The 10,036-nt window shown below is 45.4% G+C and overlaps 1 protein-coding gene across 1 annotated transcript; it reads right to left on the reverse strand.

Moving 5' to 3' along the window:
* Positions 1-4,814: 4,814 nt before the first annotated feature.
* Positions 4,815-9,218, reverse strand: LOC112877482 (probable serine/threonine-protein kinase PBL21). The gene is made up of 5 exons (XM_025941794.1): positions 8,235-9,218; positions 7,993-8,153; positions 7,716-7,905; positions 5,236-5,627; positions 4,815-5,120 (listed from the first exon to the last, which is right to left on the reverse strand). The coding sequence occupies exons 1-5, from the start codon at positions 8,314-8,316 to the stop codon at positions 4,815-4,817; spliced, it is 1,131 nt and encodes a 376-aa protein (XP_025797579.1). The 5' UTR covers positions 8,317-9,218.
* Between the last annotated feature and the right edge of the window lie 818 nt (positions 9,219-10,036).

Here is a 10,036-nt window from a genome sequence, read left to right on the forward strand (position 1 = left end):
AGTGAAGTCGGATATTAGGTTTGGATAGTTGTACTATATTAAAATATATATAATAATAAAATTTTTGTTTAATCTCCAAAAAATTATAACTAATTTATTTCAAATAAAAAAAATACAAAACTACCACCAATTTTTTCTAAAAATATAATCTATCTATTGACGTTCTATTTGAAGTTGGATCTTATTTATTTCTAATCTTTTAGTTCGAGGACTAAATCCGAACTCTAGCATTAGTTTGATAGTGAAAAATAGACATGTTCCGTACGAATAAAATCCGAAAAGGTTTTCAAACTAGTAAGTGAAGTGAGTGCAAGTTTTTTCTAAAGTATCCTTTTCTATCTAATCTAAATTCAACATTTTCAATTAAACATACATTAATATGGTTGATTTTATTTGGAACATATATCTTGGCTTTTCGTTCAAGTATCATATAATTTTATTCTTTCACCACAAACTAGTTAGAATTTATGCTCCTCGAGTGGATAAATAACTACAGCAAGTGTGATATATATAGTTATTGCTTTTACTCCATATCCGAGGAAATATTCGTGCCGACATTATCCGTATCCATCTCGTCCTGTATTTGATATACTAGGCAAATATGCCCGTGCATTGCTACCGGCAAAGTTGGTATAAGTATCGGATACGTATGCTTGCTCTTACATTAATTTGTAGGGATCTACGTGATCAAGTTGTGGACGAAGGGCTGGTCCGACTCATATACGGGATGGACTAAGTCCCATCTGTCAATAACACAATGTCGGTGTTTTTACCGTCGGCCTACCTAGGGATACCCTAAGGTAGGTGATTATTTGGTGAGTGATTGCTGGATCTGGAACTTGAAGGTGAATGCAAGGACACAAGATACAAATTTAGACAGGTTCGGACCGCTAGAGTAGCGTAATACCCTACGTCCTGTTTTGGGGTGTTGTATATTACGCCCTGCGCTTGGGTGTTGAGTTGCCTGTTTGCTGCTCTCTGTTGGTTCTCTGCCTATCTAGATATCCCTGCCCTCCTTTATATATCCTAAAGGATGGGGTTTCAAGTAGGATTACAAGGTAGGAGTTCTAGTAGGATTACAAGGTATAAGTTCTAATAGGATTACAATAGAATCCTAGTAGGAATCAGACTTCTTTTTTCTTACGGATAGCTTTCTTGCGGTACCCAGGGGATATATCCCTGACAAGCCCCCGAGCTCTTCATAGCCGAGTACTGCAGGCATTTCGAGCACTTCTGAAGTAGTCTTCAGCTTCTTCTGAAACTCCGTCTTGAAGGTCTTCTTCGAGTACTTCCTCGGTTACATCGAGGCTATGAGGTGCTCATACCCTGAATAGCTTCAAGTCTTCTTTCATATAGGGTGCGATGGAAAATTACTCCATATGGAGTAGCCCCTGAGCTTTAGGTTGAATCGAAAAATCAGGCTGAGGGTCATATTAGTCTTGAATCTTCCTTACTTATTCTTCGAATATATTCGAAAAATAAGTAGTCGATGCCACGTATCCTGCAGCCCCCGAGCTTTGAATCCAAAACCCTTAGGTTCGGAAAAAAGATCCAAGAATCGTGGCATTGGTGTTACTCTGAAATCCCAAGAAAAACTCTTCGCCTTCTGCATAATGAAATTGAGCCTCCCGCTGGTTTATTTAACCGCGCGGTGACTTAGGGTTTCTTCTGCACTCTCAGTCTTCATATGAGTCGTCTTCAAATAGTTTTGCGGCGTCCAGCCCTCGAGCTTACGAGCCAGGAGAGCCGAAGGAGCCATATCGAGTAGTGTGCATCGCCCAGCCCCCGAGCCTGGGAACTAACGGAACTGTGATGGCACGCCGTGCTGCCTAGAGGGTTGTTGCCGAAGCTTGATCTGAAAAAAGACAATGTATACATTATGTAGCATAATGCGAAGATACCGACTAGTAATCAGTAATAATGTGAAGACACCAAAATTTATTCAGTGTAAAAATTGTTGTGTCGAGCTCTTTTTTAGGCCATTTAAATCTCCCGAGTAGTCCACCTTTTACGTTCACCCAGCCCCAGTTTAGCCTTCGCCCATAGCATGTACAAGTCGCTTAGGTCTCTAGCCTTCGCTCATACAGGATGGGTCGCTTAGGTCATGACTAGAGACTCGAGATTTCACGGATTAAAGCATTTGCTACTCGAGTAGATTAGCGACCGTTAAGAGGAGACAATGAGCAGAAAGTAGTCGTCATGCGTCAAAGAGGATGCGCAGTGCGCAAAAGGTAGTCGATGAAGTGTAGCTCTGGAGGGTTTAAATGCCCATCGAGAGTCGTACACAGATAAGTAGTCGGCGAAGTGTAGCTCTGGAGGGTTTCATGCCCATCGAGAGATGTACACAGATAAGTAGTCGGTGAAGTGTAGCTCTGGAGGGTTTCAATGCCCATCGAGAGACGTACACAGATAGTTAGCCGATTATGGTGTAGCCCCCGAGGGTTTCATGCTCGTCGAGAGGCGTACACAAATAGGTAGTCGATCATGGTGTAGCCCCCGAGGGTTTCATGCCCATTGAGAGGCGTACCAAAAAGGTAACCGATCTTGTGAAGAACAAGTTAGAAAAGGTATAAGTCACTTAGCTTGATTTGTGGACGAATGTCGACAAAGCCGTGGAGCTCGTTGATGGAGCTGCGACAGTTTGTTGATGAAGCTCGACTAGTCGGAGTCGATTCCGACTAGTTTTCAAGTCGAGATGAGTAGTCGAAGTAGTCGTCGGTGGGCCGCCGAGCCTCCTCGCGAAGTCGAAGTAGTCATTGATGCAGTCGTTACTGTGAGGCTCGTCCTTGACTAGTTTCTAGTCGAGACGAGTAGTCGAAGTAGTCGGCGGCGGGCCGCCGATCGTCCTCGCAAAGTTGAAGTGATCGTCGGCGGGCCGCCGAGCCTTCTCGCAAAGTCGAAGTAGTCGCTGGTGGGCCGCCGAGCCTCCTCGCGAAGTCGAAGTAGTCAAACTCGTCGCTGCTGCGCGCGGACACTGCGGCACAAGCCGAAGTTGAACCGGGTCGTCGAGGTCGGCGGCCGCGGTGCATCGACGTCGCAGCGTGAGGTGAAGTCGAGCCGAGTAGTCGAGGTCGTTGTAGCCGTTCGCTGAAGGATCCAATCTCGAACTCGATGAATTGATCCGCCGATGCATATGTACGAAGTAGCAATCCGCCACCTTGAGTGGATTGATGTTGATGAAGAGGTTCTTCAAATTCGTCCAATGATCGTGACGATTGGCCCCACGATGGGCACCATCTGTCGGTGGGCGCTATGGTGGGCGCCAGCTGTCGGTGTTTTTACCGTCGGCCTACCTAGGGATACCCTAAGGTAGGTGATTATTTGGTGAGCGATCGCCGGATCTGAAACTTGAAGGTGAACGCAAGGACATAAGATACAAATTTAGACAGGTTCGGACCGCTAGAGTAGCGTAATACCCTACGTCCTGTTTTGACAGGTTCGGACCGCTAGAGTAGCGTAATACCCTACGTCCTGTTTTGGGGTGTTGTATATTGTGCCCTGCGCTTGGGTGTTGAGTAGCCTGTTGGCTGCTCTCTGTTGGTTCTCTCATATCTAGGTATCCCTGCCCTCCTTTATATATCCCAAGGGACGGGGTTCCTAGTAGGATTACGAGGTAGGAGCCCTACTAGGATTACAAGGTATGAGTCATAATAGGATTACAGTGAAATCCTAGTAGGAATCAGACTTCTTTTTTCTCACGGGTAGCTTCCTTATGGTACCCAGGGGATCTATCCCTAACACGCAAGGCTGACCAACCAAAAATTTAGATGAAAATCTTGCATGCTTTACGTGCTTTAGAAATAGGTACATATATATAGATATACATCCGCATTCGTATCCGTATCCGATAGGTATCCGCGTCCGAATCCGACTCCAAAAGAAAATATGAAAATAAATATAATATCAATGATATTCATCCGTATCCGATCCGTTTGCATCCTACTCTCAGTCACGTCCGATCCGTTTACATCCCTAATCTCGGTCATTGCGACAGCCACTCACACAAATTCGGCTGACCACGCCAAGAGATCAGCAGAAAGTGCAAACCGTTTGGACAAGACTCAAGAGCAAGACGACGTCAACACCAATCGGATGCCATTGTGCTTCTGGATCGCGACCATGTCAAAAGCATGACGTGGCAGCTCGGCGGACCAAAGCATCAGTTTGCCCTTGGCCACGTCAACGCCATGTGCGACTGCATTGCCATCGCCACGGCCGGAAGCCACAGCCACAATGATCTGAAACTTCCACGATACGAAACTGTGAGCATTGAGCCAAAGAATATCAGATGCCCCGCATTTGACATGACCCTTTCACTCTACGAATTTCCGAGAAACCAGCTAAAAAATACCCAATATCCAACATTTGATATCTCTTCTGCCTTTTCAACTAAACCAACCATTGTGAATTACTTATTGTGCCTACTGGCCAACATGCACCAACCATGAGAACTTTGTACATGACTGATAACTTGATGAACATCCCAATAGGGGGTCACACACACTGTTCCCCTTTTCTACCTGGCCTGATGCACTTTTTTACCCCCACAAAAGGCACTGATCCTATGTACACTAGCTACAGAACTTAAAACTGAAAACAATAAAGCACAGGAAAAGAGCAATAGTCATGGTCAGCTTGAATTCCTATCATCTGCCTCATAGAAGATACTAGAACTCTCTGTCAAGCAGGTCATTCAAGACCGCTTCCTCGATCAAAAAGGCTCTATGTGGAATTTGACAGCTTCAATGTCAACAACCCTAACGGTCTCATCTGACTGAGAAATCTTGCTCTTCTAGACAAGCATGCAACCTTGGCTACGCATACAGTGCAGTCCTCCTACTGCCTCTCCTTCTGGATGGCGTGAGGACGAACTGTGGTGACCCGCTGTTCGCAGGGGAGCTCATAGCTACTGGCAGGCGTTCAGGCGCATATGGCTGGCTTGCAACATGGTTCAGGCCTGTCACAACATCAGCGATGATTGGGCGGACATGGGGCTGGTCCTGGAGGCACATTATGCTGATCACAACTAACTGGTTCAGAGCCGATGACGGGTAGCAGCCCAGCAGAGCCGGATCAGCAAGCCGGTAGAACTTCCTCTTGTCATGAAGAAATGGCCTTGACTGCAAAATTTAGAGAAAATGATAAGGCACTGTATGAATAAAACTTTTTTGAGCTTCTACGATCTTAAACATTACAAGGTACATCTAAAAGACATTACAAGTTAAAGCCGCTTACCCATGTTAGCAAACTCTGCTCTGGTTTAGGCCTTGACGCATCATAAATCCTCCTGCCGGTTATCAGTTCCAACAGAAGAACACCAAAACTGTAGATGTCCGATTTCATGGTAAGTTTACCACTCACAACATAGTCAGGAGCACAGTAGCCATAGGTACCCATAACTCTTGTGGAGACATGAGTTCTGTCACCAACTGGTCCAACTTTTGCAAGTCCAAAGTCAGAAAGCTTCGGACTGAAATCCTCACCCAGCAGAATATTAGCAGCTTTCATATCACGGTAAATGACAGGTGGATCAGCTACATTGTGCAAGTAAGAAAGCCCTTCTGCTACTCCAACAGCTATCCTCACACGTGTATTCCAATCAAGTGGTTTCTTGCCAAGAGGCACATCTAATCAAAGGTGAAAGGAAACCTTTGTCAATCAAATGAAAAACAAAAGTAACATGTTGAATGTAAACTTGCAATGGTACCAACGGAAATATTTTATTAAAATGGCTTATCGGCTACTTCAAACTTTATAATAAACAACAGCACCCACAATCCATACACACAGCACCACAAACAATGGTCCACACAAAGATCCAAAATACTCATACAAAAAAAAAGAACATAAAGGGCTCACATGATACCCATGTCTAGCACTGCTATCATCAAGAAGAACATGTCATGTCCAGGCATGAGACAAGCCATGAGAACCTCAGGACTTCAATAATTATTTGTGGGGACAATTTGGCTAGCCTTAGGTACTACGTGGCTACAATTTTGGGATTGTCTGTTAGAATAAGGAGGTTTTCCAGGTCTCAAACTCTAAAACAAACAATAATTACAAACATTTTGTGTTGGTTGCATGATGGAATCGGTACAGTGTTGAGCACTTGCACCCTTCAACAGAATGAGTGGTTCACTGGTTTAACTATACAGTTATTAAATAACATTGCTGAACTTAAATGTTTCTCTAGATCTTCATTTAGTAAAATAATTGAATGAAGCCAGTTGCTTGAGCCTAGAACTCTGACTTTGTGGTAATACAAGGCAAACAACAGCAAGGAACATTTTCTTGACTCACTCCAAGAGAAAATGCCAGTTTTGACAGCTTGCAACATAGACAAACAACAAGCAGCATTCTTGTCCATAGTTTTGAGAGCTAGCAGCTACATAATTGTTGCTTCTAAGAAAAAGGAGGTGCAAACCACGAAGGCATGTTAAAAGGAGGCATACATTTAGACTGTTGAAAGATAAACAAAAAGAAACATATAGTTGCAGTTCAATTGCTAAAATATATGAATGTGAAGGAAAATAGGAGCCTTCCTACGAAAAGTAACAAAAGAGTGTACAGCAGTGGTTAACAGATTAAATAGGTGCCCCAATTTTTCTTCATGGTTCTAGTACAAATGGAAATCTTAGCTTTTCAAGGAGTCAAATAGACATCCTGGATTCACATAAAGAAGGCAATAGAAATAAAAGTGATGGTGAAACTTCATTACTCATTGTTTTACAGTGACAGAGAAGAACATTACTGACACAAATTTGTACTAGTTTGTGCTTACCGGCACAATCAGTGCCCCGCTTACATTAGCAAATAGTAACATAAAAGGTCATACTTCAAAATCCCAAGATTCCTGCCTGCTACAACCTAAAAATATTATTATGACATCATTTTCATAGTGATTTATTCATCATGTAATGACAGGATCACCTGGATTAGCCATTGTTGCCCGAGCTCTCGTGTGGTGGATAGTTCATATAGGAACTGAGTGGCATCTGCACTTAGTGCATATAGTGAGGTGTGAGGATGAGAGTGTTTTCGGGCTGTTAAGCTTGTACGTTGGGTGGGCTTTTGAGCGATTTGGGGATGAAGGGTGCTGCAATACATTTCATTATGGATCTGGTTGCATTTGGATTAGGACTTCAGTTAAAAAAATCAAGTCTGGTCAGAGTGAGCGAACCAAAACTGAAGAAGCAAAGAACATATACAGGCCAGAGTAATAATATTCCTAGCAGCAGAAAAGTTAGAACATCATCTGACGAAAGATTTCAAGGAACAAAGAAAAAATATCATTCATTTCTTGAACCGAAATTGAAAAGGCATAAATGGGTGTTGATTTTATCTTCTATTTTATCCAATTTCGCATTGGGGTACTGCAATCTTCAATTGGTTGCCCCTTTTATCTTTTGCCCTTAAAACTTCTTTACTGCTTAACAAAGCACATTGCCCAACTGAAGGAATACTAGACTATAAAATGCTAGAGCAGCTTGTAATCTAAAGCACACAAGGAATCAAATGCAGAGATGTATCATAAAAGTCAAAGGAAAAAAGTAGTCAAACATTTCAATTGATGCCTGTAGTGCAAAAACAGACAGAACCCTGATCCTTTTCAAAAAAAGATAAGACCCCTGAACATACCAACTCCAGAAGTACAGTGCACACAATAGCTAGACCAAACAAGAAGCACAGAAAGTTTGAAGAGAACAAATTACCAAACAAATGGCTCTCCAGGCTGCCGAACGGCATGTACTCGTATACGAGAAGCCTCTCGTCCCCCTGCGCGCAGAACCCAACCAAGCTGACTAGATTGGGATGGTTGAGCACAGTCAGCATAAGCACCTCCACCAAGAACTCGTTCCTCCCCTGCACACCATCTTGAGCGAGCTGCTTCACTGCAACCATCTACACATCACAAGAAGAAAATACATTAAGAAAAACAAAATCTTTAGCCACAAAAACTTTAAGATAACAGAGTTATTTTTAGCTCACCTGGCCATTGATCTTGCCCTTATACACCTTCCCAAATCCACCTTCTCCAATGAAATTTGCCTCGTTAAAGTAGCCGGTCGCCACAAGCAGATCCTTGAAGGTGAAGCTGTGTGCGTAGCCGTTGGCCACATCCGGGGCCACCTTCCTCCTCGCATCAGCCCCTGTTTCCCAGCAAAAGTCAGGCAGCAATCCAGGCCATAAAACCCAGCCGAACACACTGCGTCTGGGAATCGAGAACGGACCTGATGAATCATCGGGCTTGGAGGGCTTGTGGTCCTCGTCTCCCTCCTCCGCCTCCGGCGCGAAGCACCCGAAGCAACCCATCAGAACCTTTCCAAGAACTCTTGTTGCCGCAACCAGACTGCCACTCCCCAGAACAGAAGCAAGGACACGAGGGAGAGGAGAGAGGAGGGAGGGAGGGAGAGGACTATCACAAGGAAGCGGCTATTAATGCACGGCCAAACCGGGCAGCAAATGAAACACGCCCCTGGGCCCCAAGAAAATCCCCCAAGAAGCTCCAAATCAGGAGCTCGACTGATCAGCAACCGGCGACGAATTGCGGGGTTAGGCAGGGCATCTGCAGTGAGCGAACCACGCGCCTACATGGAGCCAATGGACCGAACCAAACCCATTGGCCTGTTTCCGCCCGTGCGCCTCAGTGGAGGAGCCACGGGGCAGCGGCGGCAGGATGAGCAGGGGAGGGAGAAGGAACCGATGCGAGTGGAGAGAAGAGAGGAGATGACCCTGGGGGGATTGCTGCTCTATGAGGCAACGGCGCGAGGGATTTGGCAAGAAATCATAGCGGGCGCCATGGGAATGGAAGGACTACTGGACTAGGGAGGAGGCCCCGCATTTGACCCTTGACCCCACACTGAATCGGGAACCAACAAGATTAACGCCGAAATCATAGCGCGTTTGAAGAGTAATTTCTCGCCTCCAAGATTATCTATCCACTCTGGCGGGCGGGTCAATTTCTACAGGAACGGGAAGCCTGAACCGGATGAAGAGCTGCCGCTGGGCGGGTGGATTCTGACGCCGGCGGTCATTCTCGTGCGCGTTCTGGTGTGCGGTTTTGTCCTCGTTCCGAGGGTTCTTGGCTGATTTCCCGGGGCGGCTTTTCCCGCGAGCCGGGGAAGGAAGGGAGAGAGAGGGTGAAGAGTGGGAGAAAGTGATTTATTTGGCGTGTACCGCGTGCTGCGACCGTTGCTCCCGTCGCCAGTTTGCGCAGCGGTAGATCTGGAGCACAGGATATTTGCCATGCCGCGCCCCTTGCTTTCGGTGGATGCACGGCGAGGTACTTGACGGAATTGGAGCCACCATTCGCTGCTGCCAGCAGAACTGCCATGTCGGAGGGAGACGACGAACATGTAGGCTAGGCCCACATGTCATCCCATCCCAGTCAATACTGGCATTCCAAAAAAAAGGGAAAAAATTCTCCCCCGTTTCCACGACGGAAGACGATTGTTAATTCAGTGTCATTTTCTGACTTGTTTAGCGTCGCATTCCGATTCGTTAAACACTAAGTCTATCAATCATCGTCGCAGCAGGTAAACTAAAACTATAGGGCATGAATCTGAAGGACAGGAGCAGCAAGTGCCACATCATTGTCATGCATTGCGATGCTACACCACACTGTCATCCACAGTGCACCGTAAATCTGGTCTGGTTTGTTCAGATGAGCGTCGCTAAGACCTGTGTGGAGTCGACACTCGACAGGGCATCATGTTCAACCGTAAATGCGTAGCAATGCTGCATCCAACGTGCCTTGTTCTGCATCCTCCAACTCCAAGTGCATGCATATTGAGGTCTGCTTTTGCATAGCGCGGAGCAAGAATGTGCTACAGAAGGTTCATTATGCGTGGGAACAGTTAAACGTGCTCTGTTGCTGTATTAGTAGCAATTATGCAGATGCTGATGCATGTATGGTCAGAAAACTCATCAGCGCAGGTGTTCATCCATGGAAATCAGGAGTATCTGTTTGTGGAACACTTCTCTTTTTTTACAGAATGAGAAGATATGCTCTGATGCAGTGATGCTTTCCTGA

This window comes from Panicum hallii, chromosome 9, assembly GCF_002211085.1.
Source record: "Panicum hallii strain FIL2 chromosome 9, PHallii_v3.1, whole genome shotgun sequence".
NCBI lineage: Eukaryota > Viridiplantae > Streptophyta > Magnoliopsida > Poales > Poaceae > Panicum > Panicum hallii.